The sequence below is a fragment of the Tympanuchus pallidicinctus genome, unplaced genomic scaffold (assembly GCF_026119805.1).
Source record: "Tympanuchus pallidicinctus isolate F22 unplaced genomic scaffold, pur_lepc_1.0 scaffold12, whole genome shotgun sequence".
In the NCBI taxonomy this organism is placed as follows: domain Eukaryota; kingdom Metazoa; phylum Chordata; class Aves; order Galliformes; family Phasianidae; genus Tympanuchus; species Tympanuchus pallidicinctus.
In genome coordinates, this window is record NW_026294637.1 from 14,611,685 (window position 1) to 14,634,175 (window position 22,491).

General features: G+C 39.8%; 1 protein-coding gene across 1 annotated transcript in view; it reads right to left on the reverse strand.

Moving 5' to 3' along the window:
- Nucleotides 1-22,491, reverse strand: part of MTMR10 (myotubularin related protein 10) — a 37,254-nt gene that overhangs the window by 8,925 nt on the left and 5,838 nt on the right. Inside the window, exons 3-8 of the mRNA XM_052672291.1 lie at nucleotides 15,282-15,418; nucleotides 13,681-13,753; nucleotides 11,275-11,417; nucleotides 3,110-3,200; nucleotides 558-741; nucleotides 54-141 (exon numbers count right to left, since the gene is read on the reverse strand). Of these exons, the coding sequence (XP_052528251.1) occupies nucleotides 54-141; nucleotides 558-741; nucleotides 3,110-3,200; nucleotides 11,275-11,417; nucleotides 13,681-13,753; nucleotides 15,282-15,418 (716 nt within the window). The remainder of the gene's footprint in view (nucleotides 1-53; nucleotides 142-557; nucleotides 742-3,109; nucleotides 3,201-11,274; nucleotides 11,418-13,680; nucleotides 13,754-15,281; nucleotides 15,419-22,491) is intronic.

The following is a 22,491-nucleotide window of genomic DNA, read 5'->3' on the forward strand; positions in this document are numbered from 1 at the left end:
ATACATATCTTCTATTTACTGTTGCATAAATAAAGAATGAAGACTTTACTTACTGGCATTCGTCTCCCAATAAAAGAGTGGGAGTAGAGCTTAAGGTCTTGATCTGCTAAGGAAGAAGGGACCACAAAATATTCTGGAAGGCTTGGGAAACAAACACAATACAAAAAGTTACTTTTCCCTCAGTATTTTATCAGCTTTTCTTTTGTTGCAGCGCTGTCTTATCAGCTCTGTTCAACTCTAAAGCGTCAGACGTTAATATCACAGGGCTAACTAGTTGTCATGTGCATCTCCTACATCTATGGCTCAGGTGCATTTGCTTACAAACATGCAGATTTCAGAGGCACAAGAGCATGAAAGAGATGCCAGATTCAGTACGTTCTGAAAATACAGCATTCCTACAAAGACAGCATCTGCAGGATCTTCCAGCTAAGGGCTCTCTGCAGGGAGCACACTGAAGAGTTAAATTAGAGTTGGGTGGGATTGAGACTTAGAGGAGAAAAGACAGCGTAATTGCCTCATTTGCTTCTATGCTTACTTGCATTATAAGAAAAACTTACCAAGTAGATATCATATAACCTTCATTGACTGAACAAACTCTCCACTCTGATGCACCCGTCCTTTTGATTTCTCTATCCCAATCAGAGTAAGTTTCAAACAAAGGTGTCTGCTGACCACTGGCACTGCTGATGCCACCACCACTGCCTCCACCGCCTCCTGGGTCAACTCCATTCACCTTCTTTGCTAGGAAAAGAAAATTCATCAATGCACATTTAAAAAAAAAACATTTATCTTCCTAATTACAAGACAAATACCAGTACCAGCTTTACCTATCTTTGCATGAACACAGATCTGTGGCTCAATGACGGCTAAGATGCAAATGCATTTTTTTCCTGTGATGTCAACAGAGAAGTGACATAAAGCTGGTGTGTTGTGCTGCTTGCTAGAAAGCAGAACATGCTAATGGTCAGGAGCAGAGCTTAAGTGACAAGATGTCTCTCTTCAACATGCCGAAGTCACAGATGTTTTAGAAGCATCTAACCTTTACACGCTACCCTTTAATTAACTGTCTTCTGTATGAAGTAAAATACTTGGTACACAATTTCAACAGTTTTTCCTTACAAGTTACCATCTGTATTAATAAAAAGAAAAAAAAAACAAGTGAAGGCTAGGCTAAAAACTGTTTGATAATGTTTTTTAATTTTTAAATATGTTACATATGTACATACACATACATATGTACACTTGACCCATCACTGTGTGGGTAGGGACCAAAATGATATGCCCTGCTACTATTACAGAAAATTCTCTTTGCTGGTCATTCTTTAGGTGCCAAGGATGCAGTCAGCTGTGTCAAAGGAGATCTGCACTCTGTTCCTCAGTACTTGGTAAAGTTATTAAACGAAGGTGAAAGAAGCTGAGACTTTTCCACCAGGAAAACTCCTTGTAAGCATCGTAAAGACGGAAGGAACGATGCAAACTCTGCCTAAGCGAAGCAGTCACTCTACTGTGATTTCAGTGACTGTATCTTCTACCTTCTGCTATCTATCAACTTGAGCACTCAGACTACTTTTTATAATTTCATTCTTTCAGAAGAAAACTACACAGAACTCAGGATGAAGGAGTTGTCCAAATGTAGTACGCAGAGGAACATTGTCATTACCAGGCGGTTCATGTTAGAATTTCACTGCTTAACAACGGTTAATTATCAAACATATTCTAGGATAAGACGACTTTCAGGTACACCAGGGCAACACAGGCTCTTTATGTTCCCCTAGCAGTGTAATGACAGCATTTCAAATCCCACTGTACCAGGATTGCTGAGAGCAGACAGTCACAGAACACAGCGCTGTAACGGTAGGAGCACAGCCACAGATCCATGCCGCAAACAAACCAGGGGACACTTTAACATGTGGAGATCTTTCAGTTAATAACAGTAACAATCACCGCCAAGTATTTCAAGCTTTTTCCTCCAGCAACTACAACCAGTTTCTGCCATTCTGATCTGCTGCTTCATAGGAATAACACATTTTACCCACCTCTTGTAATTGTTCCCCTATTTGTTTTTTCCCTATACTGCAAATCGAACTTTAAGAACAAAATTAAGGCAACTTTGTGGCAGATCACTATTTTGTTCATGCTCTGCTTTAACAGTTCATTGTCCCCTTTTCTGCAAAACGACTTCCTCCCTAGTACCTCATTACACAACCTTAACAACCACCCAAGAATCACCAGGTAAGAAAATATGTCATTATGCGTGCAATATAATCACATGCACATTCATTCTTGTGCATGCACACGGCGGTCATGTAGGCACCTGCATGGAAAATGTCCATTTTTGTACAAATTTGAATGTCTGAGCCTACGATTCCACAGCATTCAAATTTTGTGACAGGCAGATCAGCGGTTTCTAATCTCAGCTGCTGAGCAAATATTTCAGTACCACAGAACTACGCTGACGGTACCTCTGCTATTTGGAGGCTTGTAGTGCTAGAACTGATCGTTTTCAGCTGTGTATTGGCTGGGGAACACTAAGCAGTGACCGCACAGCATTACACTAGAAACCAAGTTCCAAAGGCATCTTTTTCAGGCTTACCTAACTGACAGGGTTCAGTTGGAGATTGGCCTTGAGCAGAGAGGGTGTGCTCCAACTCAGCAGGGGTGGTGGAGGTTTTGGGTGGGAAGAACTGCCTAGTAAGCCTCTAGGAAAGAAGGTATGGAGTCCCAAGCTGCACAAATCCTCCTGCAATACCACCAGAAGAGAAACTTATTCCCAAAAGAAGGGCAGCTGAATGAGCCTGCCTGATGGGAGATTAGCTAGGCACCTAGAGTACCAGTAAAGACCCATATGCTGATAGGAGGACCAAGGAGTGAATTGGAAATATGAGTATTCATGCTGACATTGGTAGCTTTGTTTCACACAAGAAATACATTTCTTTTGATTTTGGTACTTAAAATCAATCACTGCAACTGACTTGCATCTGAGGTTGGCTGCAGGACAGGCCACTTTAATTACCCCGAGGAAGCCTCAAATGCTTTTTGCTGTTGTTTCTGGATAGAAGCCTTGCTAAACTTACACATTGTAGAATAATGAAAATATTTTCATACATACCTGGGTTATGATATATTTCCCCAACATACTCGAATGCAAAGAGAAGCTGAAGATCCGTTGGCTGAGAATAATGAGCTATTGCAAGGCACACCTAGGATAGAAACAGTTATTAGTAATACTTATCTACATAGAATTTATTGCCCATGATTATGATAGCGTTAACTTTGCAGAGCAAAAGCTAAAACCAGGCCTCAGGCCTACTTCCATAACAAATTGAAGGGAAAACAAGAGGTTGCTTGAAGACTTCTAGGACCTATGCTAATTTCACACATTATTGTGTTTCAAAATTGTGAAAAGTACTGATGAATGTAAGTAAAAAGCAAATTATTTGGTAATAAAGAACAGCTTTTCTCCCTATGCCACTTGCAAATGAATAATTCACAGTGGGAGATGCCTTCTTGGTGTTTGTAGTTTACCAGTTGAATGAGAAGCCGAAGTTTCTCCACCAATCTCCAAACTCAGTAAAAACAGAATTTTCATGTTAGTCCTGTTTGTCAAGGGTGGGGGAACTGCAATTCTTCCCACTCCTCAGCTGTGAGAACTGAAGCAGGAGCCAACTGAAACATATCAACATGTCAGCCTCGCTAAATCTGGCCCAGCCCATATAACTTCAGACTCAGATGGCTCATTTTCATTCAAAAAGGAACCCGCCCAGCACTTCTAGCTGCCGGCAGGCTTCACAAGCTCCAACTCCATCTCTGACAATGTGATGCAGCAATCAGGTTTGACCAGGCTGAGTCACAGCCCTGCTCTGGGAAGAGAAATTCATCAGAGATTTCAAATAAGAGGTGCATCCTCAGAACTGCAGAGATCAACCTGAGCACGAGGAGACTTGTCTAAGCTTTCACGTTCTTCCTAACAGCTCAGGACCGGCATATAAGCAATTTGGTTTCTCTCCAAACATACGGTCCTTTTTAGTAGAACTCATCCTGTTTAAGATTAGATACTGGGTATCAAGCAGCCAAATTCTGCTATCTGTTGTTGCTTTACAGGTGATAAAATCACCATTAAATAAAAGGACTTGAAAAAAAGTAAATTGAACTCAGGAAGAAAAAAAAAACCTTTCAAGTACAGGTTTGTGCTGTTATTCTTTACATTTCAGGATTTGATTTCGAGCCTTTAGCTTTGCCTCCTTCCCTCAGGATTTGTTCATTCTCCTAGAACGTACCTGCCTCACCTCTAAAGATAAAGAGGTTATAAAATACAAACTCTACAAATCTCTATGTTCAGATACAGAAACTCAATATGCTCAAATTTTTACTTAGGACAAAGATGCCGTGCAGTCTAAGTTCATACTATCACCACCTAAAACCTCGTGTCTCCTTTTGCTTCCTTCCTTTCAACTCTGTGACTTTTATACTTGGCACCACGAGCACCATTTATTCGCTGCTAAGCCGTCATAGACATTAATTTTGAACAAGTTTCTGTGCTTCCAAGAAATTACATTCTGTTAGTGAATAAAAGTTGTCTTATTCTGAAGCATATAAAAGAAAAATATTTATTATACCAACTGAAGGAATACTACTATTGGCATCACTGTGCAATGGGAAAAGCATCCAGGCTCATTGGTGCAAAGTTCTGCATGGAGAAAGCTTCTGTACGTCTACTAGTTGGCATGCAACATGTAAGCAGCATTATGGAACCTTTGCTATGTTTTTGTATTGATGTTGGCTTTTGATGGGTACATTGCCTACAATTTATAAGGCCAGTAATGACTGCAGACTAACTACAGCTGAATTTTTTTCCCCCACAGATTCGCCAACAAAAAAACTCCTATCGAGCTTTACAACAACAGTTGTTTTGCCTTTTCTCCCCACCACTTTCAGTTTTACGACAGAGCTGCAGTACAAAACAGAGGACAGGACATTCCTGAGAAAGAACAGTGGAAGTGTTACAGGGAAATGGACTAGCACAGCCACTTATTAGCCAATTTCCAGGATTTGGTAAAGCCATTAATAACTATCAAGAAGTAATCCGAAGCCTTGCATGTTTTAATACACCTTGTAATTTAAAAAGCTGAAGAACTCTAATAAGGCAACAGCAATTCTGTAACATTGGCATTTTCTAACAGACTGCTTTTGCCCATCAGTAACAATGAAGCAAAATGGAAATCCGCATACATCTACATTCTGACTTCCATTGTTTTCATTAACTTTTCATTAGAGCAACTGCTGTTAGAGCCACTCACAATCTTCATTTACGGGCATGAAGGATGAAAGCCTTTTGCTACGCTGATCAGGTTTCAAAGGCTTGAAGATGAACTGAAAGGCATAAAAGGATTCCACTGTGCTGCCAAATAATACAACAGAAATACAGTAAAAACTATTTTTAAAGGCAGAATCTAAGAACTCTGTCTTTGCAAAAGAAAGCGTGTGTGGTGTGTTAAGTGGGCTCAGCTGAGGGGAGATGAGCACCGAGATCTGCTGCACAGCAAACATGAGGCCATAGCTGTGCTCTTGAGCCCAGCAGCTAAAAAACTTTCCTTTCCTTAGGTGTCCAGACAGTGCTTGCCCAGCTACGGCGTGAGTGAAACAGCCCACCTGTGCATTACAGCTGAGGTTCAAAACCCCATTTCTGTTGCTTTAAATAAATAAAATTACTCAGCTCTCACTTTACATCTTAGAAAAAAAATGAGTAATATACACTAAGCAACACTAAAGACATGCTCATTTTCTTTCCCTTCCTAAACTTGCATAGTAGTTTTATTGTCTGCAAGTTTCAAAGGACAAGCAAATTCCACAGATCTCAACAGATTATTACCATAAGCAGAAAGCTCTTAAATGGGAAGACAAACATGTTTTACAGGAAATGTTCTCATATCAAACTGAAAAATGTTTGGTACTTTTGCCAATTTAAAATTGTGTAAAGCTGAAGATATTTAGACTCAGTCGAACAAGAGAATAGGCTGCCTGCTGGAAAGTTCATTTATTAAGAACAGTAAACACAATGGGTTTAATTATTTCACTGCACAAAGGCCATTTCCCCATGTCAGCGCCCTCTGCACAACCCCTTGCTGCACAAAATAAGCGATGCTTGCAGGGCAAGGCTTTCTTTCCTTAACAGAAGTTTTACCAGTAAGAGGAGCTTCAAAGCATCATCAATGCTCTTTGGAAAAAAATTGTGAGCACTCGCACTGAAGATGCGTTCTGTTAGCACAGCGCTGCATTTCACCTCTTTCCTTACAACAGACCGACCAATGAACCCACTGAAAGCACATTATTTCTCCTTACTACAGCAGTTCCCATTCCCAATAGACATCTGTAATGGAAACTCAAGCAACCAGGACTAGATCAAATCCCACAGAAACACTTTCTGATCTTCCAGGCAGCAAGTCTTCTTGGAACAAGCAGCTTTCAGCTCAAAGACCCTTCAGCCCCAGCCGTCACGCATGTTCTCCTAGCTGCTAAATTACCCACTGCCTAACCCCTAACACTGCTTTCTTCCCCTTCTGTAGGAGTTCCAGTAGCAGCAATGCATTAATTTGGTTTGTATACAAGTACTCTACATAAGAGGAAATAGTAAAACAACTTCAGAAGCTGAAATAATACATATCAGAACCCTCATTTGCACAAACACGTTTGAAGTCTCAGCACAGGTTACCCAAGCCTTCAGACATTAAATATTGTCAAATACTAAAATGCACTGCTATGTTTAAACTAGCACTAGATGAACTTACTTTAGGGGAAGAAAAAAAAAAAAAAAAAGCTTTCTTCATCTCTCCAAAAACCATAAGAACATAAAAGTTTTCTCATGTATTCCCAGATTCAAGATATTACATTCTAGAATCAGTACAATTGGAAGATAATAGAGAAGTTTGGGGGGTGAAGGAGGAGGAAGACCTTAGGAAGGGTCAGGATGATTTGTTCAAAACTCTCATCAGTTCCACATTATTCCTTGCAATCATTGCATCAAAAAACGGCACCATTTCATCCCAAAAGTTATGACATGTATGAAGGACAGCTGCCACTGCATGGGAAACAAGACTTGGGACAGTTTGCATTCTGTTTTGATCAAGCTTGTGTTTCTGAAACTCATCTCTTACATGTTTTGAAAAGTTTCCTAAAGGAAAAGAGTTGAGGGAGCTCTAGAAGAGAAAGGGAGTCCAAAAATGGATACGTACTTAGGAAACAGGAGATTACAGGGTGTGTGCCACTCTGGTACATGGCCAAGACTCATTTGTGTGGTAAGGCAGCACACTTTCTATCACAAAACAGACGTAAAGCTTCAACTTCTCAAATATTTTTATATCTTAGTCTAGTGTCAGGTATTGCAGAGACTGGAAATCAGCAGGTCTTTCCAATTTGACCTGCTGTGATTTCTAACATAAAATTATTCCTTTTCCTTTAAAGAAGGTGAAATGCTGCTGCTTCCACATTGCCTAACTTCAGACTTCCCCAACTTGCTTCCCCATCCTCCGCTTCCTCCCACACCCAGCTGGCTTTCCTTCCTGTGGAGATCCTACAGTTATTTTAGAGACAAAATGGAAACCAACTGCTACATGGTGAGGAATGCAAGGTTCCACCCCTCAGTCATTTCTTAACTCCTATTTCCCAAATATCCATGGATAAAAATAAGAAAGGAAATATTTACCTGACTGGTTAACGCTGCGGCAGTATTCCATTAGCAGGAGTTGGCTGCAGCTAATGCTGGGCGTGTGTTTATTAAGGTACATCGAAGGAATGAGTTGTTATACTCCTCCATAATATCTGGCACCTTAATAAGTTAATTCATCTAAATCTGATGCGTTCTCCCACTTTATTTCTGCTTCAGTTTGAGAAAGAAGAACTTGGGAAGATCTCCCAGCACTACCCGCATACTTATTTACATATATTTATGCCATTAAATAGATTGTCCATATCTGCTCTGACTGCTTTCAAATTTGGATCATTTCTTCCCCCATTTACTACCCCAATCAGAATACTCTTTATTCCAGTAAGCAGCCTAATTAGCAGGGGTTATTCTCCCTTACGTCCTGTTCTGCAGAGCTAGCTACTTCCTTAGAAACAGATTACACTCTTTGTCAACACCGATTTATGTAACTGAATGCTGATGAGCATTTCCATTGCATTCCAGAAACTCTGCTTGAAGCAACTTAACCGTGACAGTTATGGCCGATTCTCCTTGCAACCATTCCACATGTTTAAAGTTCACCTTTGAAGTAATAATTACCAAGTGTTTTACTTTCAAGCTATTACTGTACCCAATTAAGTTGAATGCACAAATACTCCCACAGTTTGAAGTGTATACTGCAGTAAGGAGGGTTTCATTCTGAACTTGTTTCATTTGCACAACGATGCAGTCCTGTACTATTGGGATTTCACTTGGATAGAGAAGGAATTTCCCTGCCCTGATCCGGGTACCTGGCAGCATTTCTGCCAAGTCTGCCAGAGGAAGCTGTTTATGATTTATAAAGGCCTGGCATGCAGGTCTCCTGCTTTACAGAACAGAGATTGCAATACCAACTGTAACATCATCTTCTCTTCTGCTTATTTTAAAGCTATAAAATAGAAAAAGCTTTATAAAAAAACCAAAAACCTGCAAGTCATTAATACTTCTGACATGATTATAATTGAATTGTAGCCTCCACAACTGTGATTCTAACAGAAAAGCTGAGTTCTGCAGCTTCTTAATACCAGAAACCATAGGAAACATTCATATATCCCATATACAAAATTCTACATTCTTGGTTGGTTGTGGGGTTTTTTGTTTGCTTTTTTACACTCAGGATGTTTTCATATCTAGTTCCAAAATGAGCATGATCACATTTCTGAGAAAAAACAGTTGTGCCTAGCTCACAACTGACATTAGAGGGGAGAGCAGCTAATGGTCACCTAATGGTCACAGCCCTGTAGAGGAAGGGGTTCCAGAAGCCCATTTACAATCATTCCAGGTTTTGGTGCTCCTTACAAAATTTAGGCACATACCACTATTTCCATGCACACAGCTATCAAATTTCCATGCACAAATAGCAGGATGTAAACCTATATTAAGGGGTACTTCAGTCACACGGGGGGGTCTGACCACCTGTCCTGACTGTTTTCAATCTTTAGGACAGCTTTGGTAACGTGTGCTGCTCAAAAGGCAGGAACAGAAACCAGATAAAAATCTTTCAAGAACGTGGAGCTAGCATGCCATTTAAATGCCACAGAGAACAAAACAATTCCATCCCATATGCTACATAAGACCATTCTACTTGAGTTCACTGGAACATCTGAAGCAAAATCTTGATAGAGAAACCAGATCTAAGGACAACTTGCCTTCAGGCAATTATATTTGAATGTTAACAGAATAACATCGTTATGAAAATGCTAGATTATGTTAACAGAACTTTGCCTCCCTTCAAGTAAAAGTGTGCTCCTGTACTGCACCCAAACATGAAAGCTGCAGCCACCTTCTGCAGGAGTCACAGCTGTAAGTTACATCTGTACACATTTCCTTCCACTCCTCTTTGCAATCACGGCCTGATACTTGTAAATGGGAACTGCCATGTTTTTAGTCACCACCACTACTATTCTTATAAACAGATTCAGATCCTTCTGCATCTCCATTATCAGTAATCACACTGACCATGTAATTACAAACACATTAAAAAAATGTTTTTATAAAAAGGTTTTGCATTTTGCTCTTGCATAAGGAAATGCAGCACAAGAAGTGTTAATGAGATGCTGAGTTTGTGCTCTCTTTCCCCTCCTCCAGGCTAATTACTCCTCTTAACTGTGACAACCAATCAGAAAGAGTTGCTATAAAGACATTCCAGATAGACTGCTCCTGGGTGACTTCAGAGAAGCTGTAAAAGGGGAACTGACTGCTGAAAGACTGCCAGACATGAAAGGTTATGAATAGCAGACAGGCAGGAATGGAGAACACTAACGAGGAAGAACAGCATGGTTCATAACTAGGTTTCTGCTAATGGATCTCTAAAAGTAGAACATGGAGAAGTAATGTATTGGGCATCATTCTGTCGATAAATGCAAACAGACTTATGTCTGGGCAGATGGTACTGAGGATTTACAGGGTTAAGCTCAAACTTTATCCCACTGAGAAGGAGAACTCAACCTCTGAGCAAATTGGGTCATTCCTTACAAAAAGGCTGGTATGCCATGCCTGGCCACAAAGCAGTGCAACAGAGGTGAAAAGAGCTGTAACTGCAACAGCTACGCCAGCGTTCCACAGCAAGAAAGCTGGTGAGCCAGCATTACGTAGACTGCTCACCTCTGAGCAGGAGAGATTTATCTGAACCTTAACAGGTTAAACAATGTTGCAGGATGTTACCGAGACTTATGACAAGTGTTTAAATTGGGGAATACAATTTCCAGTAGTGTACAGAAAGATAATTCCACACCAGAAGGCATGCAGCTCTCAGCCAGGACAGCACTAACAAAGAACACACTTTTTCAAGAGCTCACAGAACTTGTTGTGTTAAACATGCAAGAATTACATATAACATAACATTCTATGTTAACTGTTGAGTCCTGGCCTGACTCACTGATTGAGCACCTGTGGAAAGAACCTGGGAGCACAGGTGAAGGCAATTCAGCTTTGTGACTGGAAGGGGGGGGCTGGCTGCACATCTCCTAGACCCCATTTAAGGGCTGACTGCCAGGAAGAAGAATCTCTGGTTGGAGATCCATCCCTCATGGAGTTTTCACTGTGAGTTGATACCTACAGACATGGGTGAGCACCTTTCTTTGTAACACCATTCCATCACACTTGTCCCTTTGTCACTACAGCTCCTGCATCACCATTTCACCACCATGATCTTCCTGACTGTTACAACAGTACACTCCACACACTGAAGTTTTTACTTTTGGAAAAACTAAGTATCAAACCCATACTGAAATGTAAATATCTGTTGCACAACTGCAACATGAAGGTTGTAAAATGTTCCTTCACCTGATGAATTTAAGAAGTACAATATCAGATAAGAAATGCAGATTTATCTTATATGAAAAGAAACAGCAGATATGTCACATTACATTTCTTATCTAATCATTTTTACACTAAATCCAGATACTTTCCTGCAATATATAATATTATAATTATAATATATAATTAGGCTAATTTTCAAATTCTCCCTCTGTGCACTTCTATTAAAACAAAACATTACATGTAACACGCATGTTAGTTCTATCTACACAGCAAGGCTTCATAAAATGACATATTACCTTTTTTGCACTTTCAGGACCTGCTTCATCAAAACGAAATCTGACAATTCGAAAATCTTTGCAATAAATGATTAATTCAGTTGGATTAAATTTAAGTTTCTGGTTGGGACCAAGGACTTTCTGCTTCCTCTTGGTATCATTCACTGTAAAGAAAAGACAAAGTTATTGCACTGTGTTTTTTTAAGCACACAAGAAAAGACTGGCTCAAACAGATACAATAGCACTGCTACCAGAACTGCATTTCAAATACTCAGTTTAGGTAAAGCTTGTATACATGCTCTTGTTGAGGAATGTTCTTTCAAATAAGTGGCTGAATTACTGTTTCCCACACACCCATATTATTTTTATGGATCAACAACTTCACAAACATGGAATTAACATGCAGTACTTCAAAGAGCAATTCTGGTTCCCTGGCAGTTGATCACATATTCTGCAAGGACCTTCTGATGTACACTAATTAGCAGAGATGCTTTTTCCCTCTCCTTCCATTTGGATGTATAAAAAGAAGTGTCTGAGTTAAGACATAGATTAACTGCTTATTTATGACATAAAACTAAGCTATGTAAGTACAGTAATTTGGCAGGCTGCGTAGGCATGCATAGACAGGTTGTCTCTTAGACTGTGCAACTCACCTTCAAATGGAGGAACTAAAGTTTTTTAAAACAATAATCACTAAAGCCAAAGGGATTTTATTAGTGTTAACTGGGAAAACAGCACACAGCTGCTGAATGATTCATTGCCACGGCTGGCTGTCACAGGTGTCTTCTGGATTAGGCTTCACTAATTCCAGGAAACAAAAAGCAGGATGGATCTATGCACCATGCTCTTTACTATCCTGAGAAAAGCATGAAGGTTTATGGCGACACAAGGAGCTTACAACTACTAATAATACTAAACAGTGTTATCAATAGCTTGCTCTCACTATAACTGCAGTTACTTAGAGCACATCAGGTGGACTAGCAGCTCTTTTCAAGAAAGTCTCTCGCATCTCTCATGCTCTGCTTCTTTTCAGCTACATCTTCCACTTCCCAACCCCTACGTGAAAATCTCAACCAGAAACTCAGAAGCCAAGGGATATAACTGAAAAGAAAACTCCTACCTGGCCACTGTACGTGTGTATATACACATACACATATTTAGATATAAGTCAATCAAACAATATACCCTCAGCTATTCAAGCAACCTCTTCTGCAACTTCAGTCAAAGCTCTCTCAATTCTTGTTAAGAAAAGCTTATGCTTTACTGAATTTAGGTAAACCTGCACAATAGAAGAACAAAGACTCATTCCTTTAAATGTGCAACAAGAAATACTATTATTCCCCTCTAAAGAACTTCAAATTTTCATGGAAAAGCCAAACAAAGGGGTACAAGATAATTTCTATCATTCTTGTAATGAAACTGCCAATGTTAGGCTATTTGAAAGTTTACCCTGGGGAAAGATGAAGAAAAGAGTAATCTACAACCTGCCAGACCTCAAGTTTCAAAATAAAATCTATCACTAGTCTCCATCTGGGAGCAAAACACGCCATAGAATTGAGGATATAATTACTAGATCATTCAAAGATACTGGCTCTTTCCCCCTATTTAGCAGAACATATTATGTGAGTGTCTGCAACAGATGCTAAACAATAAGGCTGCAGCACTACTGTAACATAAGCATCTCTCCATAGAACGCAGTCATTAACAGATGTTTTCAGTTTTGAAACTGCTGCCTATTGAAAAAGGGCAGTAAGTGTGGCCAGCCCAAGACCATACAGAAGGGCAGCAGCATCTCTTCATTCAAAAACAGCATTTCTTCACAATGTTCCTTCTCAGGCACAAATTCATCTTTTCTTTGCAATTAAAAACTCCTTCTAGAGTGGAAATGGATTACTGAATGACTTCAGGCAACAAAAGCTTATCTACAAGCAATTATTTAAACTGCATACAGTCAAAAACAAGTATTTAGCAGCCCTAGCTGTAACAGCAACACAACAATTCATTACTTGTGAAATTCTTCAGTTAAAAGATGGAAAATGTTCTTTTTAGCTTAGCCTATTGGATCCATGTGATCAAAAACTGCTTCTTCAAAATGAAGCATAGTTTTTTCTTCAGATTAAGATGACTACTGCCATTCGTAGATTTTGAGGACTGCTGGCTACTAACCTGGCTAAAAGTTAGACTGTATTTACACTGTAGAAATTCACATGCTCAAAAACAAAAAAAAACATTATCAAAATCTGTACTGCAGTAACAGGTGCGTAACATAGAACAAGTGCTGATCTGTTATTGTGCTAATGTTTAGTACCAATATTGGTGGGCCTTGAATTGGGTATTTAAGTGACAACGTTGTGCATAACCTAACCAGCAGTTAGCAGCTGTGAACTGACTAAGCACGATGACAGGCTTTAACTCTTTTAGACATACCTGTGACAATCTGCTCAATGCATGTCAGAGGAACATCATGTTCACCAAGAAGAAGATTTTTGTAATGGAATTTCTGAAACACATGAACTCATAGTCATCAATTGCAGCTCTGCAGTTCTCAACCAGATACACAACTTCAAAGAAACAACAGTAAAAAAAAATCAGGCACACCTAGACTTTCCTCACATGTACCACCCTTGGCTATTCACAAGCAACTGAAAATACTGAAACTAGCTTTCTTGTGTTGGGGAATGCATGCCAAACAGTTTGCAAGAGCCAGTGGAGTATGCAAAAAGCCTCATGATTTGTATTTTTAGCCTTAAAATTTGCTGGCAAAAATTCAGCGTAATCTGAAGCATAAAGTTCATACATATATATTTAAAAAAAATAAACAGCTACTGTAGTTGATTATTACTCTATCATAAGAAAGCAAAAAATATGAACTCAGCTTTCATGAGGACAAACACAAAGCTTTATTTTCCTATAACAAATAGAACTAGAAGAGTTTAAATATTAAGAATTCCTCCTCAATGCTAGTACAAATTCCTCAGTATAGACGATTCTGAGCGTTCTGAGTTCACCTTCCTTACAGTACACTGCATGTGGCCACTTACTCCTTTCACATAAAACAAAAGCAGTAAGAATCTCAGCCCTACCTGGTGAATAACCAGAGCAGAAAAATACAATTGAACAATAACAACCTTAAGTGCACTTACTTACCTCCAACATGCACATAAAACAGTGGCTATTAAATTGACACTTGCTTTTAGAGGAACAAGTAACATCATCTACTTTTGCTCCTTAGAACAAAGGCATAACCAGCCAAATGCCAATAAGATTTGCCAATTGCTTCATGACCAAAAACATATTTTTGTCATGCAGAAAATGTAAGTTTTTGAAGTAGCTTTTGTCAAACACAGGGCTCCTGAGAAAGTGCCTGTGTACTTTTGGAGCTTTATACCTGCACAGTTACTGCAGCATTCCTTTGAAAACTGCAAAAGGAATACGAGACAACTCCACTGAAAATAACACACAGCTCACAATTTGGATTTCTAAACACCACTGTATGCTGTGCTGTTCAAAGAAAACCCATTAAGATTTTGAATTTCACACTCCTGCTCTGACAAAGGCTTGGTTTCCTTCTTTTTGCTGTTGCCTCAGCTAAGATGAAAACTTATTTCACAGTTACTTTGTCCTCCTTTCACTAATCCCAATAAAAGATGAACACATTAAAGGTTTTGCTGATTGACACTTGTGGAAGAAAAGGAACATTCTCAGTTCTCCTCCTCAAGGAGGAACAAGTCTTTATATAATTCCTGCTTCACCTTTTATAAAACCACTTCTCCATGAAGCCTGAATAAACAGAATTAAATAGAGCAGGCTGTAATTCCACCCCAAACTTGCTCCGTTCTTATATTCTTGATTCAGGAATGGAATGGCAAAGCATTCAGAACAGGACAGTTTAACCACATTGTTCAGCTTGCTTTATGTCAGAAGGGATCATAACTATATCAGCTATGAGACAGGTTTTTTTCCCTAATAAAATCCATTTTATCTATCACATTTGTTGTCATGATGAAGTGACAGAAGTAGTAACAAACCTGTAGTGGCATTGGGTCATCCGTAATAAAGGAAATCTTGAAGTTAGTGCAAACCAGTTTGCCCCACAGGTCATACTGACTTGTATCTGTTGCGATGCATTTTCTCACAAAATTGACTTCATTTACCACAATTTCACCTAGAACAGAAAAAGGGGAGGGAAAAATGTAGCCTACGTAAATCTTGGTTCTAAGTTTGCAGTACCAAGAAACCTCCCTTTACTCCATTTCAAGACAGACACAGCTGCTGGGAAACCTCGAGTTCAATTAATGCCGTCCGTGGGAACGAAAGCATACGCATACAAAAAAACACAGTAAGAAACCTACCTTTCCAAACCAGGTAACACTACTTAGTAGTTAAAAGCAAAGAACAAGCCCTTGCTTCTGTTCAGAGACTAAAGCCTGCAATTCCCCATTATTAAAAAGTCACTGTTTAAAGGACGTTCTTCAAACAAAAGGCCCACATTCACATCATTCTGCTAGTATTCAATTTACAACCTGAAACTAGTTAGCTACAGTTAAGTATGACACTATTAAAAGCTTTGTAAATTCAGAAAATTATTCTACATGTAGCTTTGCATTTATAAACACACGTTCAGCTGCTTCCATAAAAGAAAAACAGGGAAACAAAACCAGTAAGCACTGTTCTTCATTTCAAAGTTTCTACTGTGACCATCTAACGAAGGAGACTAACCACCTCATTTTGCAAAACAGAAGATACAAGCATCAGTTAAAAAACCTTCAACTTACCCAGGACAACCTCTGAAACAAAGAAGTTTACAGGCAAACGTAAATGAGAATGACTTTTTTTACTGAAAAAAGTAACTTTCTGCACACAGTGCTACTTTTTAGTTCTACACCAGAGGTTTCTGAAAGCTAACTGGTAACTTCATTCTTCGGGAAGAAAACTTGCTCGTTTATTTCACTTCTATGTAGGGCTATCACTTCTGTCATCAACCACTTCCTTCTACTGCTGCCTACTCCAAGCAGTGTAGTAATGGAAACATGTTCAAGGAAAGGGTAATTTTACATTAGCTGTAGAGGTCATTTTTTGTTCGGTTATTTGTGTTAAACAAAGAGTAAGGACTAAAGATCACTGAAGACTAACTTGCTGGGCGTATCATATCTGGACCCAGTTATCTAAGGTGCCACCTCAGAACGTCCTGTGCTTTGCAAGGAAACAGTCAGTTCTTTGGACAGCTAAACTGATGGCAGTAAGCAGTCACCTGTGTGCCCCATGAATACAGATACAGCTCTGAGTAAGTGTGCCATCCCTCTTCTGATAGAGAAGGGGTTATGGCACCCGAGTAACCATAAATTCAAAGATCTCTCCTCAGCATTTCCAGCACTTAGGCACCTGACTTTGGAACCTCGGCACCCTTCTCCAGTCTTGAATTCCAGTCTCTGTGCGTGCTTCTCCTCCTAAGTCATTGTACAGTCCACAAATGAACAGTTGAAAAGAGTATTATAGTGAGAGGGCAAAGGAACAAACAGAGAAGGAATGCTCACCTGTATCCAAAGATTTACACTCATGATGAAAAGCTCCACAAAGAAAGGATCTCCAGAAAGAGATCCTTCCCCAGTGGCACTCAGCCCTTAAATGGAGTCCAGGAGTTCCACCCCTACCAGTAACACAGCTGAATTGCCCTCACCTGTGCTCCCAGGGCTGACCCAGTCCTTGCCTCAGGTGATCAATCACAAGTTCAGGCTGGGACTCAGCAGCTCCCATAGAGCCAATCAGCCACAGAGCTGTAACTCACTCTCTTGTCCACAATATGGTCAGGCATCAGGCTGAAGGTCACTGAGAGCAGCAGCAATGGAGAACCTCCTTTTTGTTCAGCTGTCACACACAAAAGTCTCTTGCACTGACTGTGGTCCGGAGCTGGCAGAATTACAATTAGTGTTCTGGAGGGCTGTCATGTCCTTCCAGTTAGAAGATGCAAGGGGACAAGTCTCACAGACATACAGTTATCATACTGGGACACAGTCCTCCTTATGACAGAAGCAGGAAGAGTTGGGAAGGTGCTCTAAGGACAGGCTGACATGCTGAACCTTCAAAATATATTCTCAAATGTGGTTCAATATGCCTCCAAAATTTCAGGAAAGAGTCCATAGCAATTGAAAACAATATGCACCTCTTAAAATGAGGTACATAAAAATGTAGCAGCCTATTTCTAAGCACGGAAATTAAAATATTACAATACTTCTAGCAGAGCCTGGCCTGAAGCCTCTTAACGTCCCGCATTTTTTCCTAACAAGCTACTTGCTTAAGTAACTGCAAAAGCACAAACTGTGTATTTAAGCAATTCCTTCTCACTATTGGTGTTAATCTTCAGCTACTCAGTGCTGAGTTCTCTGCCTGCCAGACTTCTTCCCTGCTCAGGTCAGTTCTTCCAAACCTAAATATTTACCCTTCTTTCCCCTCTCTCAAATACACTGGTATACCATTGCATTTCTAATTAAAAGATATGGAGAAAGAGGGAAAAAAAAAAAGGCAACACAAAAAGAGAATGTCCAAGATAGGTATTTTCCATGAAATATTTTCTCCTATCTGTTATCAAGTGGAACATTTTCTTACTAGCACTCGCTCTTGCTCAAAGCACAATTACCAATTACAATTTACAATTACCAGTTACAATTACTATTACCAAGCTATTTTAGTACTTCACGCCTTTGCAAATCTCTTCAATTTGGAACAACTACAGTTGCAAATATGCTCAAAACATCTTTTTCTTCAGCAAAGCTGGTCCCTCTCACTTCCTTCCTCTGTTCCTCATAGTTGCATAGCTACACTACAACATGGTCATATCAATCCTGTTTTAGTGCAGCTTTTTATTCTCATTTCTTCCAACACAAATACATTCTGGATTGTTTGGCCTCACTTGGATCTTCTGTTTTGCGCTCCAGTTTCTGTGCCTAGAGCAGAACTGTCTGTTTGGAACACAAGTGTTACAACTCACAGCGTACGCATACCGATTTCCACTGAGGGACTCAAACATAACTGCAATAAAGCAGGAGAAGGTTTGCCACACAAACACAGAATATATGCAGTTTTCAGAAGCCTCAGCAAGCCTGTTTAAATAGCAGGTTTGGAATTTTACGTGGACCCACCACTCATCCCTCCATTAGATGTCTGCAATGAGCAGAACAGGGTGCGAGCCTTCCAAACACAACACACCTTTAAGAAAGTTGCTAAACGTAAGTAGTAACGTGTTGGTCTGGCACAATGAAACCTTCTTGTGCTTGTAGTTCAGTAGGTGATTTTGGTATGCGTCAACAACAGAGCTATTCAGAGATATTACGCTGCACATTTTTACAATGTAGCTGTTGCTTTTTTCCAGTAAACAGTCACAAGCTGTTCCAGACACGGAACAGCAGTCAATGCTCCATGTGACTCCAGCAGTCAAAGAACGATCTCGGGAGACAAGAGCAGTTTGTTTAAACTCTGACAGGAAACCAGAAGGAAAATCACAGGCTGCCACCCTTAAGTATAAAGCCTAATAATGATAAATAAAAATATTTCTACTCTGAATGCATGAATCACAAAAATAACAAGAGAGACTGAAAGATTTATCCAGCAAACACCTTTCCTGGGAAATACAGCTTCAAAAACTGATCGACTTCAGAAAAATTCTGCTAAGCTTCCCAAAAGCACGCCCAATTTGACCTTTCCATATTTTACATGTGAATTCACGGCATACGTTGTACCTAATCAACCATGATGCACAACCCATTACAAACCAATGAAAACTCAGGAGCAAGCATGCAGGGAGGTAGGAGACAGCAGAGGCAAGACTGGCAGAGCTGAGATCAGCAGCACAACACAGCTGCAGGACAACAGCACCCTTTGCTCAACCACTCTGGGCCTAAGTTTGGTCCAGTATTCCTTGGTCAACAGCAATTACACCCAATTAAGGAAGCAGAAAAGCAGCCTGTGTAAAAGACAGAGCCTAAAAAGTTCACAACAGTAAAAGAGTTATTTCAAGCTGTCATTTACCCATTAAAGACAAGCATTAATTAAGTTCACTTGTATTTACAAAGATGCAAGTCTAAAACTGTTCCAAAATGATTGGCAAATAATTAACTTCAGTTTGAGCAGAAGTTTTCAAAAAGAAAAATGTCATTAATAAGCAACTGAAATCAGCAGCATTTTCCTCCGTTCAGCTGCCTTTTCTCCTGTAGTACACGGGATAAGTTTATTAGCATGCTCTCAGCATTCGGATGTCAATGCCCCTAATCCATCCCTACAAGGAACGGCCTGGTCAGTGTGCTCAACCCCTTACAAACTTAAGGAAAAGTATTTGCAAGCTCATCAAATAATCATTTTTCTAATTTTCACGAGCTCTTACGGTGAATTTAGGGATGAAGGTACAGCGAAGACAAAAAAGCTCCACAACAGATATCAACCACTTTTTTCCTCTCTACTGTTTTCCAGTATTTTCACAATTACTTATGTAATCTACATCACTTAAGTTTCTGTGCACCTGCAGAATGCAAAGTAAAAATAAAAGTACAGCTCAGTACTGCGACTACTGGGGAGGAGAACATAACCTCATTGTTGTCTATCTGCATTCATTTCAAACAGGAGGACCTCACTTTTCTGTCAAAAAAACCTTGCTCGCCACTCACGGGAGAGGAGTGTTTTAAATGCACAGCACCAAAAGAGCTTGCTTTGTCAACGTGATTTAGAAAAATTGTTATTAAAATATCATATATGAATACTATACAGTTTTTCTTGTGTGCTAACGAAAAGTAGAGCACAGCAAGCTTCTTTAAATTTCAGAAACAGCGAGGAAAAATGTGGCAAAAACAAAGATTGCTTGGTGAAAGACTTCAAAAAAGAACTATTCCATCCCTGGAGCTGTTCAGGAAATGTCTCAATGCAATACTGAGGGACACGGTTTAGTGGGGAAATGTTGCCGATAGGTGGATGGTTGGTCTGGATGGTCTTGGAGGTCTTCTCCAGCCTTGCTTCTCCAGCCTTCCTGATTCCATGATTTTATTCTTCCAAGGTTCACAACTGCAGGAGTAGAAAGGGCATCTGCATAATAGCAGCTGTGAGCCTTATCAATGAAACCGACCATAAGAGGGATCTGTGTGCACATCCCATTGGACAGGCAGTGCAGGACGTGGGAACATAAAGCAGCCGCTCAGCAGGAGTTCAAGTGACCAGAAGAGAATATCCATCCATTACTAGGAACGCTCCATTAGTGACCAGACCCAGAGCAAACTGCTGCAGCAGCTCAAAAATCCAATGACACTTACAGAATTGCTTTAATCCAGCATAAACCTGTAACACAGCTCACATTCACTCCCAGCTCAACCCTTGTGCTGGCACTGCCATTTGTGAGACTTGCTGACTGCAGAGAACTGATCCAGCTGAAAGTTCTAACTACGCATTTTTCTTCCTTTTTTTGTCAGTCCTGATTTCAACTGAAATAGCTCTGATCTGGTTTGTGCTACAGGAGCACTGAACAAGTGTCAGCATGAAGTTGTTAACAGGAACACACCTGTGACTGTGCAAATTAAATAATAAACTGCTCTTCTTGGCATCAGTATGGATTTTTAGGCTGAACTAAAACAATCCTACCAACAAAAAACATAAAAGGTTTAGCACTGACTTGGTCCCAGTTCCATAACACAGTAGGGAAGCTGGCGAAGAAGGAAAAGTGTTTTGTGTTTTGCTTATTTTTAGTCTGGCTACATAAACTACAGATCCCCAAACCCTGTCTTTGTTTACGCACACTGTAACCCATAACAATTTGAGATGATTGCAGTTCTCATCCTGTTACTTTATCACAGTGTCACCAACAGAAGAGGCTGTTCTGAACCTGTAAAATACTTATGGGACGAACATAAATTACTCAGGGTTGGCTTAAGAATAAGTAGGTCAATAGAGACACGTACACTTCTTGAGAATTAGTCTGCTGAAAACTTCTTTTACTGGAAATAAATACAACTCCAATAAGCAGCTGTTTGGTCAGCTGATAACCCGAAGCCTTCAGTTACATTTTATTCCCTTTCTGGCCTCTATGACATGTGGCACTAATGGACTTCTCTGTAGGATGTGCAAGGAGAAACATTAAAATATTCTATTTTAAAGCACATCTGGGCAGTTTCCTTACTGCACTACAGCTAAGCAAATATGAAATAATCTTTGTACATATTCCAAACACTTAAAACATATTACTAGTCAGAAACCTTAATAAATACATGCTATGTATTCACAACAAAGAAAGCAGAACAAACTGACTCCCTGCAGTACAATCCACTCATAAGGCTGTATTTGGAATTTAGATTCTACTTGCAGACTGCTTTGGTATGATGCCATGCCATAAGAAACAAAAAAAGCCTAAACAAAACCAAGACAGCAGTTAACTGAACCCAAAGCATGGGTTTACTGAATCCAGCAAACAAACATAAGAACTATAACTGCAGAGTGCATTTAAAATACACTTACTGTAAGTGATACCTCAATCGCTCTAAATATAAGTAAAATGCTTGGTTTGTTTTTAAACTTCTTGCATGTGAAAGAGAAGTTTTCTGAAAGCTGCTGGTTCTGTATTCAAGTCTAGTATTATTTAAATAATTTACTTTAATTAAAGACTCACATCAGGAAAAAGCCCCCAACTCTGCAATGTCTTCATCAGTTAAAAAACAAGTGCTGGAAATGGCCATCAACAGTGCTGGGGTTCATACAAGTTCAGTTGAGCTCTCAGCATCAATTGGCCTTCTCTGTTCACCACCCAGAAACAAATAGATGTAATATATCAAGCAATACGTGTCTGAACATCAACAATTTGTCCACGAACATAATGGGGAAAGGCACTGGCATAACAGCATTATGACTTGCACTCTATGGCTCAAACAATCCCAGTTTCCTCTCAGAGGTGTTAAAACAAAGAGATTACTTCTAGTACACAAATCTCTGGGGTACACACTAAGCTCAGTGAGTCGGACTCCATTTCTTGCCTCACTGTGACAGTGCTGGCAGCTGTATCACATCACAACACCATCACTGCTCTCAACTCGGGGATGCCACAAACCAAATGAAAATGCCAAGAAAGGCACAGCAGCTCAAAGCAGTCACGAAGGAATGAATGTACCTGGTGTACTACATGCCATGGTGAGTCACCAGAATGTATTTTCCCCCTCCTATCACAACATGTGTTGCAGTTGTTCTGGAATACGATTCAACATTTTAAGGATTTGC